Source organism: Cyprinodon tularosa, unplaced genomic scaffold (assembly GCF_016077235.1).
Source record: "Cyprinodon tularosa strain WSP-4 unplaced genomic scaffold, ASM1607723v1 ctg117, whole genome shotgun sequence".
NCBI classification, from domain to species: domain Eukaryota; kingdom Metazoa; phylum Chordata; class Actinopteri; order Cyprinodontiformes; family Cyprinodontidae; genus Cyprinodon; species Cyprinodon tularosa.
The window spans coordinates 1709542-1729486 of record NW_024037970.1 but is presented as its reverse complement, the minus strand read 5'-3'; the positions used below and the strand labels follow the sequence as shown (position 1 = coordinate 1729486).

The window sequence follows — 19945 nt, the reverse complement described above, 5'->3', positions numbered from 1 at the left end:
ACCCGGAATGCCCCGGAAATGCTTCGCTTGAATTTGCCTGCTGTTATTTCCCTGCTGTGTGTAAAAGCCTCGATGCACTGAACTGCACAGGGCTAAAGGGCTGCTTGTTAACAGACTTTCTGTTTGTTTTTTTATTGTTGTTTTCAATCGAGGGTCTTTTTGTGCATAGCAGGCGCTTGCAATAATGTCCAGGAGGCGACATAGCGATGAGAATGACGGTAAGTATGGACGTTCACTAAAGCCGTTATGCTAATAACGATAGCGCGTTTTTGCTACATTCACGCATGCTCATTTGCAGCTTATTTTATTCCAGTCGCCTACTTATTTACTTTACTAGACAATTTAATAAAATGGGAAACTGTTAATTTGTCCACTTCTCTGAGACATTTACTCTTGAAGCGTTAGCTTCTACTAAGAGCCGCGGCGGATTATCCGCTCGTTACCGTTAGCTGTATGATGGCTACCCGCTGGAATATGAAATGAATACGGGGACGGTAACTCGCTGTTTTTGTGTGAGTTCTGTGCATTTATAATGCTCAAAGGTCTTGGGCTGAAGTTTCATTGTTGAATTTCATTAGCGGTTTTGTTAGTGACAACAACAAGACTGAATGCTCGTGTGTCATATCTATCCAGCCATCACCATTTTATTAAAACAAAACTACTGCTGGTCTGTTGTTTTGACATTCAAAGAAATGCAAATCGCGAAAAAACCTCGTTAGTTGTTTCCCTCATTCGCAAAACTGTTAAAATCTATTATTCTGCGGGGTCTTTTCATTCATTCATTTAAAGCTAAAACAATTTACACCGTCCAGTCTACCAGTAACTGTACTGTTTTCGTACACCAGTGCAATAGAAAGACCCCAAAGTATTAAATCAAAGCACATCTCCCCCAAAAAGAGCAGCTTGTAAAAAAAAAAAAAAAAAAAAAAAAAAAGTGCAAATACAGCAGTAAAAAAGGCTTAATCAACTTTACCATCCGAACAGTTTTTGCTCAAATTGCACACCAGATCACGTAAATTAAATAACATCCTGGAAACCCTGCAAAAGAGCATTAGTGGAAAGTAAAGGAAACAAATATAAAAACACACACCCACACAGTGCCAGTGGGTGGCAAGTGTCAAAAGGTTTACTATTTTTAGCCCAAAAAAAAGCATGTTAAGTTTTTCTGGCTTTAACAGGGAAAAATGGGGACTTAAAACTTTTCAGGCAGTGCCGAAAACCCGTTCCGACAGCGAGCTTGTGGCTCAGATGCACAGGAACTTTCTGCCCTCTTTGGTGGAAAACACCTGGCAGCACATTTCCACCACATAACTGGATCTTGGTCCACTTGGATAACAAATTTCAAACAGTAGGCTGTTATTCCAGCTCTGACACTGTCTAATCTCTAAGCTTATGATGGGACCTGTTACTACATTGTTCCTTCTGGAGACTTCCCAGAGTCACCTCTTTTCGTGGGGATTTCACTTGCGCTACTGACTTCCATTCTGATGATCACTTGACTAACTGCAGAATATTTTTTAGGCAGTTATTTAATTATATTTTATATTTAATCAGTATCTCCTAAAGAAGCACTAGGGCTGAACAATTATTTTTAACCAGTATTGCAATGCAGTTTTTGTTTATCCTTTGCACTAACTACAAGCTTGTAGATGTTTCACCCCAGGCTTTCAGTATTGTTAAATTGCGATTATATTGCAAACGCAATTAATTGCCCAGCCCTAATAAGCACACTGTATGTTTTGATAATGGTAAAGACTGTAAGGAATTGATACCATTGCTTTTTAAAGATACTGCAGATATACCTTATTACTGCCCAACCCTACTAACCATATCCCCTAGATTGGCAAAGTTTTTGCTTCCCGTGAAACAAATGTCCCGTAAAGCAGTTTTTTTTTTATTGGATTATTAATATACTATTAAAGCAAACTTACCAGATAACTTAAATAGCAAAATACATATTAGTTGCAGCCCTACTAAAAAAGTACAGCTAAAATAAATTCCTTACATTTGGTGTTAATGCATCTATTTATAGTGATTAAATTAGTTCAGTGCATGCATTTATTTACAGTCAACATAATGTCAAAGTAAAGACATAAAGGGTTTCTGTTAATGTTTTTCGATTAAAAGTCAAACAATCATATAAATTCAGATGTTAAAGATTAAGAATTTATTCTTTTTAAACACATGTGAACATTTCGGTCAGATCGTTTTTTTAGCTGTTACCTGTAGTTAATGGAGGTTGCAGGGACAGTAGAATTTTTTTTTATCAGTCTTTGGTTATGTGTATCAATCTTTGGGAATAAAAATGAGAATAGATTCAGAATTAGATTTTTTTATTTTTTTGATACAAAGTTCTTTGTATAGTAAAAATGTGTGTGTGTGCAAATCAGAACAGAATTTTTTTTCTTTTCTTTACATAAGAGGCGTTCACATTACAGTGAAAAAGATGGGGTTTAGAGTCTATTCTCAAATGACAGATATTTACCCACTTAGTTAGGGTTGGGAATTGAAAAGATTTTCACGATTCCGATTCCCTTTTTGATTCTATGAAACGATTCGATTCTTTATCGATTCTTTTTTCGATTCCAATTTGGGGGGAAAAGGAGAACAAACTGTTTGATTATCAGAATCAACTTTGTTTACTTAACTATTGCACAATCTTACAAACACAACAAGATCAAGATGTCCACCGTAAATGTGAAACTGGAGTAACATCTGTGTTTAAATGAAAAATTAATACAAGAACAAACTTAATAACCAACAATGTCTAATAACAAATGATGGGATAATAACCTATTTTAAATAACAAAAAATACTAATTATAAAACAGTAGTAGGGAAAATTAACAGTTCTTTTGCAGAAAGATGAGCATATCTGCTTTTTCTGGAAGGATACGGGATCTTTCAGGGCTTATGGTGTCTCCAGCCGTGGAGAACACCCTCTCAGATGGGGTGGAGGAAGCCTGCACACAGAGGTAGTTTTCAGCCAGTCCAGATAGCAAGGGCAGCGTATCTTGCTTGTTCCACCACCACAGCAGAGATTTGGGAGGGGAAAAAAAGACACGGAAATGCTTTCAAAGTTGAACGTGACGGCTACAGTTTGGTTTTAAACAACACTTTGGTTTTAAACCCAATGACAACACATCATTTATCGAAGCAACTTCTGCAATAATTTTTCTTCCAGCAAAATTTGTTATTGTGACAGGCCTAGTTCAGCTTTTGATCTTATGTTTTAGTTAGGATTATTTATATTCTGTACCTTGATCGACAAGTTAGAAAAAAGTTTGTTTTGGTTTCTTTAGCTTTACTGAGTGAAAAAAAATATATATTTTTCTTTACTTTCATGCTCGGTCATAGATAACATGTTGTAATTTATTTGAGCTTAAATTAGTTATCTGTTACTTAGAAAAATATATTTTTTTGATACATGCCAAATAAAAGCATGTATCAAATTTGATTGATCTAAATGTGGATCTTCTAGATGTATACAGATAATCAACTTGCAATTAATTGTCAGTTAATGCTTTATGATTAAATTAAAATTGTATTTCATCTGATTAATTGACATCTGCTTAGAATTTCTTTTTGTTGTAGTGTTTCCGTCGTCCACTGGCAGGCGTTTATTCCTAAGTAAAACCTTACTGGTATTTGCAAGAGAAGTAATGCTAAGGTGGCAGTATGGCAGAGCAGAAACATGAATCGATCCACACTCCAGTCTGGGATTATTTATTCTGATTAATGACTAAAAGGATGTGGGATGCTCTTTGTTCAATAAACACTTGATAAACTTTTTTAGGTATCACCTAAATAGTCGCCATTTAGCAGTGCTGCATGGCGGAGCAGAATCAAATTCTCTGCTGTTTGTAAGGATTATACAAAGGTGGAGGTCGATGAGGAATGCTTTTATGTACTCATTCATATAGTCTCTTTTATCATGTAAAAATAAAACATTTGATACAGCTGGTACAATAATATAATCTTCAGCCCCTCATTTTATAGAAATATTCTGATAGAAAAGAAAAGTTGGTTATTAACAAACTATCTGCTTATCAGTTATTTGTTTTTTGATCAATAAGGTCAGTCGATTTCAGATTAATTGATTATTCGATGATGAGCTCCTTAGTTTTTGTACATCACAGAATTTAATCGCTTTTCCTTTTCATTTTTCCTTATGTTTTCCTCTCTGACCTACCAGGGGGCCAAGCTCATAAAAGGAGAAGAACATCTGAGCCCATTGAGATTGAAGATCGCCTGGAATCCCTCATATGTCGTGTAGGAGAAAAGGTAAGAAAGCTGTACAATGGAGTCAACCTCTCTTTGTTGAATCTATGAAAATATGATCCACATAATGTCTTCATTTATCATTCACTTTTTCCTTTTCTGCTGTATTATTAAAATAGAAAAATTATTATTTTTTTTTTTTTAACTGATCTTTTGTGTTATTGATCTCCAGAGTACTTCTTCTCTTGAGAGCAACCTCGAGGGTCTGGCAGGCGTCCTGGAGGCTGATCTTCCAAATTATAAAAACAAAATCCTGCGCATTCTGTGTTCTGTGTAAGTTTCTAACAACTTATTGAGTGGTTGATAAAGCTGTTTTCAGAGCGTTGCTTTCACTGATGGGTCATTCATCATCAGCGCTCGCCTGCTGCCGGAGAAGCTCACCGTGTACACTACTTTGGTCGGCCTCCTCAACGCCAGAAACTACAACTTTGGTGGCGAGTTTGTGGAGGCGATGATCAGGCAGCTGAAGGAGACCTTGAAAAACAACTTGTACAATGAAGCAGTTTACTTGGTACTTTTCTGATTGAAGAGTCTCTTTCGTTTTGGGTCTTTTCTTGGGATAATTAATTTCCCTTCCTTCCTCAGGTGCGCTTTCTGTCTGATTTGGTCAACTGTCATGTCATCGCTGCTCCATCCATGGTGGTACTGTTTGAAAATTTTGTCAGTGTTACCCAGGAGGAAGACGTCCCACAGGTATCAGTGTTCAAATATGTTAAGATTTTTCCTCTAGTTTAATTTATTTCAGAAATCTGCCATGGAAAAGTATTCAGTTTTTTATTTTTCCTAAATTATTTTATTCTAAAGGGATGATGTAGTTGCATCTTGTACCTCTTTTCTATCCCAGGTTCGGTCGGACTGGTTTGTCTATGTCGTCTTGTCCTGCCTTCCTTGGGTCGGTAAGGAGCTTTATGAGAAGAAGGACGTAGAGATGGACCGGCTCCTCGGACAGATTGAAGGCTACCTCAAGTGTGTTACTCGCCTTTAGGTTTTTCATGCTGTTTCTGGTTTGGTTTCTTTGCTTAAGTAAGTCAACACTGCTTTTTCATATTTCTAGGAGGAGAGTGAAGACTCATGTCCCCATGCTGCAGGTGTGGACAGCAGAGAAGCCCCATCCACAGGAGGAGGTGAGAGTGCCTCATTATGGTTCACTCTGGTTATATTATTATTCCTGTGTTTTGTCATCAATCTAACTTGGTATTTTCCACACATAATCCTTCTGAAATAGTTTTCATATTAATGTTAAACCAATTTTTAGAGGGAATAAAATAATAAATCAAACATATTCGGAGTATAATAGAGACGAGAGTGGTGGTAGCAAGTTAGCCCAATGTTAGCTCCCTTCCACAAATGATGATGAGTACCAAAATCATGCTTTTTGATGCACACGATTGCAAGGCAATGTTATTTGTATAGCACAATTAAGTGCATGGACAATTCAAAGTGCTTTACATGAATTGGATAGTAAAATAGAAGAAGAAGAAAAGCATGATGATGATGAAAACAAATAAAACAATTTGGCTATCAGCACACAAGAACAGAGGCTCTTTGTGAAGAAAATGATTGCCAACGTAAATATGAAGGAGGTAGTTTGTGTGTTGATTTGTATTAAAATAAAACTCACACTCTGTTATAATCCCCTTTTTAGTACCTGGACTGTCTGTGGGCCCAGATTCAGAAGCTGAAGAAAGACCGCTGGCAGGAGCGCCACATCCTTCGTCCATACATCGCTTTCGACAGCGTGCTCTGTGAGGCCCTGCAGCACAATCTGCCCCCCTTCACTCCGCCAGGACACATGCCTGACGCCCAGTACCCCATTCCCCGGGTCATCTTCCGCATGTTTGACTACACCGATGCCCCAGAGGTTCCTAAATATCTTCTGACATGATAGATCAGAGCCACATTTGGAGAGCTTAGTCTCAGACTCTTGGATACGAATACATAGGTTCCCATTTTTGTCCAACAATATCTGTTTTTCTCTGTTAGGGTCCCGTCATGCCTGGCAGTCATTCTGTGGAGAGATTTGTGATCGAAGAGAATCTGCACTGTATTATAAAAACTCACTGGAGAGAAAGGAAAACCTGGTGGGTGATGAGCTTTGTTAGACGTTCATCACTTTATTCACAATCTGCCACTAAATCCTTGCTTTATTTTTGTTTTTTTTCACCTTCCAGTGCTGCCCAGTTACTCAGTTACCCTGGAAAGAATAAGATCCCACTTAACTATCACATCGTGGAGGTATTTCATCCCCCGGTTTCTCGTGTCAGTATAATAGTTAAATCTGTCCAGTTAAACAGAAGATTTTTATTTTTTGTTTGTTTCAGGTGATCTTTGGAGAACTTTTCCAGCTGCCAATGCCGCCCCAGATCGATGTTATGTACACCACACTTCTCATTGAACTCTGCAAACTGCAGCCGGGGTCGCTCCCTCAAGTTGTATCCTTCATCACTCTCACTGCAAGAAATATTTTCTTCTCCTGCAGAAAGATTGTATTGACATGCGGTAATAATGGACACGTTGCTTAGCGTCAATACTCTTTGTTGTGGGTTTTAGATCTGCTTCTGTCACTTTGAAATTCATGGCAGCATCATTAATAAACACTCTTTTCACCTGGCCTTTGAGTTCACGGGGATAATCTAGGAAGATTTGCAGTTGTGCTATACCGGTTCCATGTTTAAACATTAGCCACTAATTTTGGTTGAGAATTGATAAGATTTTCACGATTCTGATTCCCTTATCGATTCTGTGAAACGCTTCGAATCTATCGATTTCATTTAATGAAAAAGCATTACTGTATAAGTTCGGGAAATGAACTCTCCCCCGATTTAAATAAACGAGCGCCACCTTTCACTCCCTGAACTGCGGAGCAACTTCTTGGCAGGTTTCGTCACATCCTTTGCAATAGCTAGAATCATGTAAGAATTCCAGCTACCAGTAGTTCTAATTAAACATGCTAGCAATGAAGGGCTGGATTAACTAGAAAGGCACAATCCTTTAATAACCACAAAAAGAGGTAGGAAATTGGTTTATTTCCAGAAATGGCATATGATTTATTAGGAATCACATTAAGCACAGCCAATGATGTAAAACTAGCTACTTACCACCACAGTTGCCTTCCATGCTGGTCGTAACTCTAGCTTGTGTCCGGAAGCATCAAAAACATGACATTCGTTAAAATGTATGCCACGTTGTGTGCACAGGTGTTTCTGCATGCTGGATGTATTTTCCACTTTGCAATAATTGCAACGTGCCTTGTTGCCATCTTTCTCTTCCTTAAAATTAAGCCAAACTTTCAATCTCTTTACCTGATGGGGCGCCATTCTGAAAAGGAACCGGTTTCGATTCCCATCCCTACCAGTAATATGTTCAAACTTCACATTTCAGATCTTTTTTTTTTTTTTTATCTTCTCAGTAGCTTTTTTTTCCTCTATTTTATAAGGTTTTATGGTCACCTGCCACATTATGGTTAAAAATTCTCAAACAATATGCAATATCGGTCTCTAAAATTCTAACAGTATTTAAATTATTTTATTATTATTATATATTTACCCTTATATAAGAATAATTTAGACATTCTGAGAGCCTCCTTTTGCATTTAGGGGAAGAAAACTACAGGGTAGTGCCAGGCATTTAACTGCATTTGTAAAATAACCCCAATTTATAATATAATCGTAAACATAATACTTTTGTAAACTGTCTTCCTGCTCAAACAAATGGAAAATAGACTTATAAGAAAAATTGACCTACTTAAATTTCATTTTTTTTTTGCTGTTTGCCTCACTGGACTCTGAACAAGAAAGCTTTAAGGTCCTAATAAAAATGAAACCCTGTTGTGAAAAAAATGTTGAGCTTGTATTTAGGGCTGAAACTAACAATAATTTTGCAAATCCATCAACCTGTCTATTTTCGATTAATAAACGTATAGCAAAAGGTTCATTTTTTAATCTTAAATGCAAAAGGTTTACATATTTCTTTTACAGTTTTTGTGTAATTACTGCTAAATGTGGGTCGCTCTGTCAGCTGAAGGAATGTTTTAGAGTCTATACTCCAGGTAATTGATAACTAAATCATTTTCCGATTATTTCAATAATCGATTAATAAGATTGTTTCAGTGCTACTTATATTTATTACAAAGGAAAATCAAAATAAAATCTCTGTGTTTGTTGAAAATACCTTAACCTGTTGCTGATAGCTTGCCCAGGCCACAGAGATGCTTTACATGAGACTGGATACAATGAACACCACCTGCATAGACAGGTGACGATACTGAAACATCTGACTGAAATGTTTGCTCTTTGTTCCCATGTCAACCATAACCTCATTGCTCCGTTTCCTTTGGTAGATTCATCAACTGGTTTGCCCATCATCTGAGCAATTTCCAGTTTCGATGGAGCTGGGATGACTGGTGAGCGATGTGTTGTCATTTAATCTTTCAAAAAATGTTTGGACTTTAGATTAAAATGTTGTTTGTTTCGTCTCTAAAGGGCGGATTGTTTGACTATGGATCTAGACAAACCGAAGCCCAAGTTTGTCAAAGAGGTTCTGGAGAAATCTATGAGGTATTAAGATATTATTCGTCTCCAGTTAGAGCAAGTCAAAGGAAAAAATGCTTTCTAGATTCCTGGTTCTTTTGTAGGTCTATCAGCAATTATTCCCTTAGCTCTAGTAGCCTTGTTTACTCTATCCTCTTCTTGCTAATGATGTGTTCTGTTGCTTTACTTACAGGCTTTCATACCATCAGAGGATCGTGGACATCGTCCCTCCAACTTTCTCGGCGCTCATCCCTGCTGATCCCATCTTTTCTTTCAAATATGATGACGAGAGTGGCTGTAAGGTTCTTCTCTTCTGTTTTATCTTTAATTTTTCTCTATCTGTCCTAATGGAAGCATCTGTCACTCTGGTTCCTGACAGCTTCTTTACCAGGTTACCCAGTTTCTGTTCTGGTTTCCAACGCTATAAAGAACCGAGCTTCCAACGAAGAAATCCTTACCATTCTCAAAGAAGTCCCCAACCCCAACCAGGAGGATGATGATGGTTGGTTTTTGTTCTTACTTGATATTGCTTTGCTTGTTCTTGTTTGAACAATTTGAGTGTGATTTCTCTGAAGACTGGTTCTTTAGTGGAAAGCTTAGTAGTTCTGAACAAAATCCGCCTGTATGGGAAAGCCCTGACACATACAAAGTACATGACTGCAACTACAAGGTGGATTCATAAAGCTGGCCTCATTGGTACAGTTGCCCTTTAAACCAGACTAAATGTGAGATAAAATTTGTATTTTAGTCTGGCCCCAATGAATGAGACATCAGAAGATTTGATGAGAACAACCTGTTGTTTTTCAAACCATGTCTGTGCCTATTGGCCAACGCTCTGACCAATGAGTGCAACTGACTGTGACGTAGTAGGCAGGAAAGAAAGCTGGTGGGGCATTGTAAACGAACAGCCTGTCGGTAAAACGGCGAATACATCTTTCCTAAAATTGAGCTTAGAGCTTCTTCTTGCTCACGTTTAAAAAAAAAAACCCAAGTCTAATCCTTCCAAAACTGATTCCAAAGCTGAGTCAAACGAGAACTCTTCAATAGTTATTGCCATCTTCCTTGTTGTGCTTTCTCCAGCGTCATGCAGCTTTTTCTTCCCACCCTAAAAACCCCACCCGCTTTGCATCCAAAAATTCAAAACACATCTCTGCGTTGTGATTGGCCCGCCAGTTCTAGGGCCTGGAGCATTGATCGAGCTTAGACCACTCGCAGGCAAAATGATTTTGGCCGCTGGCGGGTGGGGCTAGTTCACTAGGCTAGCAGTCTGACTCGTTTTGTTGCTATTTGAGTTCCACAAACTGGGTCACTCAGAGTCTGTCTTGCTTACTATTGCAACTGACCCAGTACAGTTATCCTGGTCAGAGCCAGGTTTAGAGGCTACTTACTTCAGTGTCTTCTTTGTTGAATCCAGCCCCAGGGGGCACTGTTAGTGACAGACGGTGTGTTAAGGCTGGTTTCTACTTCGAAACCAGGTCGTCTGTGTAGGTGTCACGGTAAATGCAGAGGCGTCCTCGCCCCCTTCCGCAGACACTCTGCTGCACCTCTCCCAAATTGTAGATGACCACAGACAGTGCCGCAGACAGGAGGCCTCTGATTGGCCAAATCTACATCCGCTTACACTATGCGTATTTCCTGTTTGGTACCTTACCGCCTTGTTTTGTTTATATTACCGCCATTGCAGAAAATGATTTGTGAGGATGGACCAGCTAGAAGAGCAAGGTGCGCAAGAACACTGGGACCCTTTTTCCACCTGGATCTCCGCTCTTTTTCACTCTTATGTCCCTCTGTTGTCGCACAAACTTGCCCTCATTTCCTCAACGCCTCGGCCGTACCTAGACCTACAGCTAGAAAAGAGTTAATTTACTGACCACATTAATTAGACCTCAGCTCTCTCACAGAGTAGCTCCAATCATGCCCTGTTCTGCATAGACCTGCACATTTTTGCATTAAAGTTGGGTGAGGGTGGTCATCCCCCAGTCTTTGTTATATAATTTTTTTTAAGACATTAATATATTTGTATGAATTTGAAAATTTGTTCCTGAGCTCAAGTGCCTGGATTGTTTTGTTCATAATAAAGACAGCATGATCAATCAGAGCTTAACATTTTGAATGAGGTATCTATTCAAGATTCTTTTAGCCTGAGATCTGACTAAATCTGAATTAAAGTGTTCATGAGACTAAAACTATGACTTAGATCTCCAGACTGAAACTAGACCCAAATTGGAAAGAAGAATATTAAACATTTTCATCAAAAGACAGACATCTATTTCAGATGATGTTAAATATCTGTTTTATTTAATTTAGATAAGTGTCTGGAAATAATGTGATAAAAGTGTGACATACATTAAATCGCTTAGCAATGGCCTGCCATCCTATTTCCTAGTTTTATTAATGGCAGTTCTATTAACCTTAGATTTTTCAGAAACGTCTGAACTCCTAGCTGCTTTCTACCAGTACAGTGCGATTACTGTTCCCATTGTGGTTTCTCTGTGACAACACTGATAAGTTACAGTAAATCTGCCTTACATCTGTGGCATTAATTTTAAGTCTCTAAAAAAGAAGTTTTTGAGGAAGAAGAAGAAGTAGTATTTTTTTTTTTTTTAGACTTTAGAAACTCAGAAGCTGATCAAATATCGGGTTAAATATCGGTGGGGTGGCCGATATCCGATATTCAGTTTTAAGACCGATACAGGCCGATACCGATAGGGGGCCGATTATATCGTGCATCCCTAATAGTTTTTGTCAAGTCTCCTTTTTTCTATTTATTTTTTGTTCTGCCTCTGCAGATGAGGGTGAAACCTTCAACCCACTGAAGATCGACGTCTTTCTGCAAACCCTTCTCCACCTGGCTGCTAAATCCTTTAGCCACTCCTTCAGTGCGCTTGGCAAGTAGGTTCCTACCAGCAAAGGAAACATTTATACGATTATTAACACAATTATACATCCCACTTTTACAAACAAGAAAAAATGCTGATTAACACATGCATATATCTACCAATACATGGACAGGGGAAACACATATAACAAATTTGTTACGTTGAATCGTTCCAGATTTCATGAGATCCTTAAAGCGCTGACAGAAAGTGACGATGGGAAGCTGCATATCCTAAAAGTGGTTTATGAAGTGTGGAGAAACCACCCACAGGTAGCCACACAAAAGGCGCCAAGGGAGAAATGAATGCAAACAAAAACAGCAGCTCCATTGGGTTGAGCGGTTTGACTTTGTGTTTCAGATGATCGCTGTGTTGGTGGATAAAATGATTCGGACGCAGATCGTGGATTGTGCTGCTGTCGCAAACTGGCTCTTCTCTCAGGACATGGCTCACGAGTTCACCAGGTGAGCTGCAGAACGTCAGCTGCAGGTTCAACATGACAGGAGCTTTCAATTAAAATAATTCAGTTTGTGGTTAACGTGGATAAAATGTTTAAGTATTTCTTAAGGTGGCTAAGGAGCGCAAACATCATTTGAATACAGGATTTCACAGCAAATTCAAAAGCTCTTGCAAACTAGCAAGCAAAAAAAAAAAAAAAACAATGAAGCCAACACAAAAAACATGCAAGTAGGAAAAACCGTTGCAAATTTAAAAAAAGTGTCATAATCGAAGTGCTCCAGACACTAGTGGGAGATGAACATTAACTTCAGAACATAAGCATTTCTTTAAATAATGATTATGCAGCAGATCCTTACAAAAACATAAATGGTGTGCTGAAGGACATCCAAAGGAAAGAATGGGTACGTTTTCAGTTTAACCTTTTTTTAAACACTTGGACCCAATCCCAAACGGGCCCTCTTTGACAGGCCTCCTTCTCAGGTCCTCTGTAAAAATTTTATAATATTATTATTAAGAAAGAGGCAAAAATGGGGCATCACCACAGCATCAGCTTCTTTTCTTTTCCATTGAAGGGAAGAGACCGTCCAATTGTCGTTCATTCTCTATCCTGAAGTCAGAGCTGCAAGTATGACTTCATTGTTTGGGACACTCGATACTTAAAGTCGTAGGGAAGTCGTATTTAAATTTGAAATCATTCTGCTTGTACACGTTTACTTTATTCACTCGTGTAAAGTCGGGGGGCAGCACTTGGGAGAATTCGTAACTGCAACCGTTGGAACAGCCATTTCCCTACGACTTTAATTGGTAGTGGATGGCCTGTATCTCAGAATATCCCTCTTGAAGCTTCATTAAGGGTCCCAAATGAGATGGTGATGGTCTCCCCCTTGTGATCTGGTGCACTTCTGTTTTGCAGTGCTAGTTTACAGCTTTTCTCAACTTGCAGATGTTTTTACTCCCTGCTTTTACTCCCTGTGTGTATTGTTTAGTGTGTTAGCGTTAGTTTTATATTTGCAAAGGTTTTTGCGTATGAAGCATTTTTCAGCTTTGATGTTCTCAATTTTATGTTGTTGCAGCTCTTCTCATTTGTATCTTTTTTTTTTTCTTCTTTAAATAGGGTTTTTGTTTTTGTCTGTTCGTCTTATTGTTGTTTTTTATTTGCTTGTTGGCTTATTGTTGGTTTTAGTACATTTCTTTGAGTTTGTCATTGCATTTGAATTTGCTGTAAAATCATGTATGTACACAGCGTTTGCTCCCCTACCCTGATTTCCTCTCTTATATCATCTGTAACTTAAAGTAATTCCATTTATTTAGACTTTTCATCTGGGAGATCCTGCACTCGACCATCCGAAAGATGAACAAACACGTGCAGAAGATCCAGAAGGAGCTGGAAGAAGCTAAAGAAAAACTGGAGAAGCAGCAGCACAAGAGGGTAACCTAAAGGGGGGGGGGGGTGTTTCAGAACTTTTATGTCAAATGAGTTCCAAAGATGAAAAGAGATCATGTTTTGCTAAAACATGAAACTTAAAAAGAAATGACCAGAAAACATGCTTAACTGAATCAGCTTATGTTTACCCATGGCAGGAAGGAACCAGTCTAATCTTCACTTACATTACTTCTGTTTGTGTCCTAACAGCGGGACAGCGGGGACGATGAGGACATGGAGAAAAACAGCGAGGAGGACGATGAAGGTCAGCTGGAGGAGCAGATCGAGAGGCTGCAGGAGAAGGTGGAGTCTGCTCAGAGTGAGCAGAAAAACCTCTTCCTCGTCATCTTCCAGGTATCAACTACCACATCAGAACATTGTTTACATAAACAGGGTTTCCGCGGGTGATTAAAAATCATTAAATTATTATTTTTATAAATTAAGGCCTTAAATTGGCATAAAAATTTAATGTGATTATCGTGGCATTTTAAATGCCACATTAAAAAAACACAATATATCTGCGTGGAAGTGCTTCTGGTTGATCCTAAAGCCGTATGTTCGGAAAAGAAGCTTGAGGCGGTTAAAATGCTAGGGAATTTCAACAAAAGTGGCTGGAAAACGAGGAATTCGGGACATGGCTGCAGCCTGTCGATGGTAAAGATTATGATTTTGCCATGTTATTTATATATGTATGGTGACATAATTATTTCTAAAAGCATTAAAAAGCATTAAATTAGAGTTACTTATTCCTAGGGCTGGGTATTGTTCAAAAATGTTCGGTTCCGGTACCAACACCGATACCTTTACTTCGATACCGGTTCCTGAACGATACTTTTTTCGATACCAGTTTTATAATATCAATTCGAAAAAAAAAAAAATTACACAACATAAAAAAGTACAAATCTTGAGTTTTATTTTAAGCTCTGATTTTTCCATTTACATTTTTCCTCTAACATAAAAAAAAAAATCAGTGTCTAATATTCACTGTTACATTGTGAGGACCTTTTTACTTAGCAGTTTTCCTTTAGAAAAATTACCATGTCTGACAAACAAGCCCATTGAATGGGATCCTATTGACAGCGCACCGCTGGTATGTGGGGGTCTGAGCGGCTCCGACAGAAATATTGGAAGGCAGGATGAACTGACTGCACTGATTAACTTTTCAGGTGGATTTTCCCACTTAAAAACATAATAAAACTACTTTATTCCCACTGATCACAGCAAATATAGCTGCCAGGCAAATAAAGGATAGAGTAGCTCCGCCCAACGCGCGTCAGAGCCACTTTTGCACCGCGCAGCCAGAGCAGCAAAGCTTCTTCAGCCGCGCGTCAGAAGCTGGTACAAGCAGCAAAAAGGAAGCAGCAGACGTGATTTTGCTGCTCCTGCTGCGTCCAGTTTGAAAGCAGCATGATTCACTCCACTTTGGCTTTGCTCTGCCCACGGGCTGCTGAGAGGAGGATGGTCGTGCCGGCTGCGGTCCGCTCTTCTTGCAGTCAAACACCGAGCAACTTTCTGCTCTTAAATTGTTTCCGTGCACGATGTATTGCATTGCACACTATTGGCATAAGTCTTAATAAAGTGAAGCCGCACTTTTGACTTGGGGGGCATTTTGAAGGGGTTCCACGACGCTCGCAACCAGTTCACAACAGATACACATGAACCCTGGCTGTAGGCGGGACCACCTGTGTATTTTTCCTGGATGACGCAATCATGTTAAGTGTTACAGCCAATCACCGAAACTTGGTACCGAAAGACGAGGCATGTTTCGATACTCTGTAGAACCGAAGCATTTCGGTCGGTACCATACAAGAACCGAAGTTCGGTACCCAGCCCTACTTATTCCTGTATAAACCCTAATAAAGACTTCACCTGAACAAACCCGGCAGTAGCTCATGCCATAAAAAGCGTTAATTGATTGGCACATTTCAGAAACAAGATGATTCAAAGTGCTTTACATGGAAGAAGACACTTATTATACTGCACTGCAGTGATATAAAGGCAATTGAATAATTAGCACATATAATTAAAGCATAACTAAATTCAAAAATAAGGTTTAAAATGATTAGTAAGACAAAGAAAAGAAATATGTACTAAAGACACTAAAGGACATTCAAAAATAGCTTTTTAACCTTGCTGTAAAGCCACTCTGGGTTTATGCATTTTTACAGTTTTCTGGGAGTTTATTCCAGATTGGTGGATATAGAACTAAACACTGCTTTTGGAGAGCAGATTTGAGCCACTAGACCTAGCAGCTCTGGGTGGTTGATTCACCCAACAGCAAGTCTGTAATGTATTCTGGAGCATAGCCACTCAGTGATTTATATCTAACAGGAGTATTTTAAAGTCTGTTCTCTCAGATTGAGCCAGAGGAAAGAATGTAGAACTGGGTTAATGTGCTCCACTTTCTTAGTTTTAGTGAGGATGCTGGCAGCAGCATTTTGGATCAGACCTGAGAAGACACTGTTGTAGTCTAATAAAGATGAATGAAGCAGGAATTTGTTTTTCAATGTTCAATGGTTCGTGTCTGAGTCCATCACTACACTTTAATCCAGCTGTTCAAAAAATTTCAAACCACAGAAAGTTTAAAACCACTAAATATTTTATTCAACAACTTCTACTGTTAAACCTTTTTATATAATGCTTTTTTTTAAGCCTTCCAAAGTCAACTATATGGATATCTGTAAAACATTCCCCTTTGGCACTACGGAGATGGTGTTTGTATCAATATTTTTTTTGTACATATTTTGAGGTATTTCCTAAGAGCTCAGTAAACATGGCTTAATTTGGATAAAATTAGGGTAAAGGTTTTTTATGCTAGCTTGAAGGTGCTTTTGCGGAAAAAAAGTCATTGCTAATAAAGAGAAAGATTACCGTAGATGATCCCATGTGACTGATCAGCCACCGTCCTGGATGCCAGCATTTGAATTGCATGTCTCAGATGACATTTACCATCTTGCTTATCATCTAATAGTTAAATAGTTAATGGTTAATTGATCTGTGAACACTTTATAACTCACTAATAAGCATTTTATTTGTCAATTTTGGGTGAGCAACAGATAAAACTGACAAATCTATTGCAAAATAGGGAGGCTACGCTGTTCAGATATATATCATCTAGCGTTTCTTACATTTAAGAACAAGTTCCCACTTTCTGGGCCTTTACATAAAGTAAGTTCAAGGCCTTGGAATCTTTTGAGATTCACAAAAAAGACAACTACTGTAGAAGGTTTGAATATTATGGAGGGTTTAAAATTTTACAAGGATGGCAACCACTCTCCAACATGTTTGTTTCCCTTTTGAGTGACTTGTTTAACAATGGATATGTCAAGAAGAGGAAGGGTTTTCCTGTTTAGGAGCAGTTTGGTCAGATATCTATCAAAATATATAAAAACTATTAAAAAAACAAAACAAAAAGGGGTTAAGAATGGTATGCTTATATATTTAGATAATTATGTTGAAGCCCATAGTTACTAGGGGTGGAACGGTTCAAAAAAATCCACGGTTCGGTACGGTTTCGTGGTCAGTTTTCGGTTCGGTATATGTTTATTGTTAGCCTAAAATGTTGGTCGTGTTGCTGTTAGCATAAACAAAACGTGTTGCACAATGCTTGCACACTGTTTTTATCCACAACTTTCTTTCCGCCGTCATCGTAGGTCACTCTAAATGCAAAGTGGTCGCATACAGCAGACCTATAAAGTGCTGCTGGCGCGTCTTCCAACCCTTCTTATTTCCCACTCGCCATACCCACACAATTCTGCACAACAGCTGATTTTTTTTTCTGCTACACCGGGCTATGCTGCTTCGCTTCTTCTTCTTGTTTACTACTGGTGGATGGCTTTGGTCGCAGTACCGCCACCTTCTGCTCTGGAGTGTAAACGCTTCCATGAGAAAAAGGTGCTGCGCATGAGCCGAACGAAACACACGCAAATCGAACCAAGACAGTCGAACCGAACGGTTCGGACGGTTTTCATAAACTGTTCCATCCCTAATAGTCACATAAATTTAAGATGAGTAGATATTACAGATTTTTGTTGTTGAATGTTCATTTTCTCACCACTAGATGGCCCCAGTGAGCTTTTGAAGTTTGCATGAGGCCTTGAGAAATTAACTTTTTTGCAACACAATTGAGCTTCATCAAAGCCTCATGTCACCCTGGCTATATGAATGTAGGCTATGAATATTATATTTATTGAATGTGATTCAGTGACCTGAATCCTTTTCAGTTTTTATTGAATTTACTTTGATTGAAATGCAGCTGTAGCAGTGGGAAAATGCCACTCTGCTCAGTTCTCGCTTTTGAGAGAATGGGTTCTAATAAGTCTTTGAATTTAATGTTTAACAAGATGTGGAAACCTTAAAAGAAGCAATAAGTAAGATATTTACTGTAAAATTAGTCTGAATTGTTCTCATTTGTCACCCGGGTTGCAAGAACGTTATAAACAATCACTCCTCTCATCAATTTCTTAGTCAAGTTTTTCTCCTTTCATTCTTGGAGGTACAGAGCAGAACTGCATCATTAGATTTGTTGCCCATATATCATGGCGCATCCCCCATGTTGGATCAAAGAATGATCGGTATTAAAGTTGCTTCAACAACATATTGAGCAAAGGCTGTGAATTTGAGAATCGTTCTCGTTTCTGGAATCAGGAGTCATTTTGTTCAAGCAACTGTAATGAATTTAATTCCTTTTAAACATCAAATAGAATCCTCCGGTCTAACCTCAGTTCAAATGTCTCCCTTTCCCTCAGCGTTTCATCATGTTACTGACTGAGCATCTGGTTCGCTGTGAGACAGGCAGCGTCGACATCAGCACACCCTGGTATAAAAACTGCATCGAGCGGCTGCAGCAGGTCTTCCTCATGGTAAGCATCACTCATATCTGCACACTTTCTAACCAGCTGTTACTGGATTTATTTTTGCTGATATTTGTGGTTTATGCAACCTTTTCCATAAAGGGATTTATAAAATCAACATGTCTGACTGGGGCACCGGGTTTGATGGTTAAGGTTTGGGATGATGCTCGTTAGATGCAGAGATTACAAATTTCACAAGGGAAAATTGAAAGTCTTACCTCGCACTCATTGCATTCGTCCCTTTGATTTTTAGGATTTGAGTATAGAGTTCCCTGATCATTTAACTCTGTCCTGTTGAGGACAATCTACATTTAGAATGACTTATTGGGTTTTTGGATGTAAATGCACGTTGTTTTTTTCATAGCACCATGGAACCATCCAGCAGTACATGGGAACTCTGGAGAACCTGCTGTTCACCGCTGAGCTCGACCACCACATCCTGGCTGTCTACCAGCAGTTCTGCGCCCTGCAGCTCTGAGATGAAACCCAACGATCTGATGAAATTCTTATTCACACATCATTGAAGAAAGTGACTGGTTAAGAACTACCAGCTCTTGCATCAAGATTTATTTTTTATTTTACTGTTTTGTGATCAGTGCCAATGTGGTCAGTCACATGCAGCCCTAACTGAGTACTTCTCAGATTAAGAATCAAGCAGGACTCTTTCATTAGTTTATACATGGTTCTTTTTATTTTCTTGTTTTTCATGCTTTTCGTTTAGTTGTTCTTTTACCTCCTGCTCATGTTCTTATGATGGATATTTTTTAAAGCAAATGAAATGTCTAAGTCCTGGAGAAACATTCATAGGAGAGGGAACCGAATCCAGATAATGCTCTACTTTTTTATATTTGTTTTATGTGGAATTAGGAAGTAAATAAAACTCTCCAAAATCTGTATCCGTCTGCTGCTTGTTTTCTCCTTAATGCTGCTGGAAATAGGATTAAAACTCAAACTTGAGTTTTCTTTTATAGTTTCTTTCTGCGTCAAGAAACTTCTCAAATTTCCAAAGTAAAATTTGAGGATGGGAATTGATATGTGGAATTTTCTGAAGCCTAGCAATGACATCAATGAACAACAATCTTTTAAATGATTGACTGACTGTTATCACTGATATTAGGTTCTGTTAAATACCTGTTAAAGAAGTCTGTAATGCTCCAGAAGTGAGGATGAATAAGGTCGTGGATGGATTGTGAGGTGAACCAGTAGCGCTCATAAAGAGAACTTTCTGAATATAAAAGATGTCTGATGACCCTCTCCTGAGGAATATTTAATACTGTGCAAATTAATGATACTTACTCTTTAATTGGATCTTCATCCAAAGGACATACGATGTTTGTATATTTAACACCTAATGTGTCCAAAGACCTATTGATTTTTTTTTTTCTGCAGAACTACCACAGAACTCTCCTCACTGAATCAGGAAATGAAATGACTTGATTGACTTAATTAACAAAACTTGCTCTTGACCAGGTTAGCTCTGGGGAGAATGTTACTATGGTAACAGGTTGTTCAGAAAGAAAACTGT

The 19945-nt window shown here is 38.5% G+C and overlaps 1 protein-coding gene across 1 annotated transcript; it reads left to right on the top strand.

Moving 5' to 3' along the window:
• Nucleotides 1–11: 11 nt before the first annotated feature.
• LOC119798724 (nuclear cap-binding protein subunit 1) lies at nucleotides 12–19314 on the top strand. Its single transcript, XM_038308309.1, has 23 exons — nucleotides 12–218; nucleotides 4195–4283; nucleotides 4453–4553; nucleotides 4635–4791; nucleotides 4866–4973; nucleotides 5125–5246; nucleotides 5335–5404; nucleotides 5926–6141; nucleotides 6264–6361; nucleotides 6452–6515; nucleotides 6602–6712; nucleotides 8470–8534; nucleotides 8620–8682; nucleotides 8762–8836; nucleotides 9003–9106; nucleotides 9189–9311; nucleotides 11599–11701; nucleotides 11864–11957; nucleotides 12046–12149; nucleotides 13456–13573; nucleotides 13778–13921; nucleotides 18316–18429; nucleotides 18785–19314. The coding sequence occupies exons 1-23, from the start codon at nucleotides 185–187 to the stop codon at nucleotides 18896–18898; spliced, it is 2391 nt and encodes a 796-aa protein (XP_038164237.1). The 5' UTR covers nucleotides 12–184; the 3' UTR covers nucleotides 18899–19314.
• The last annotated feature ends 631 nt before the right edge of the window (nucleotides 19315–19945 follow it).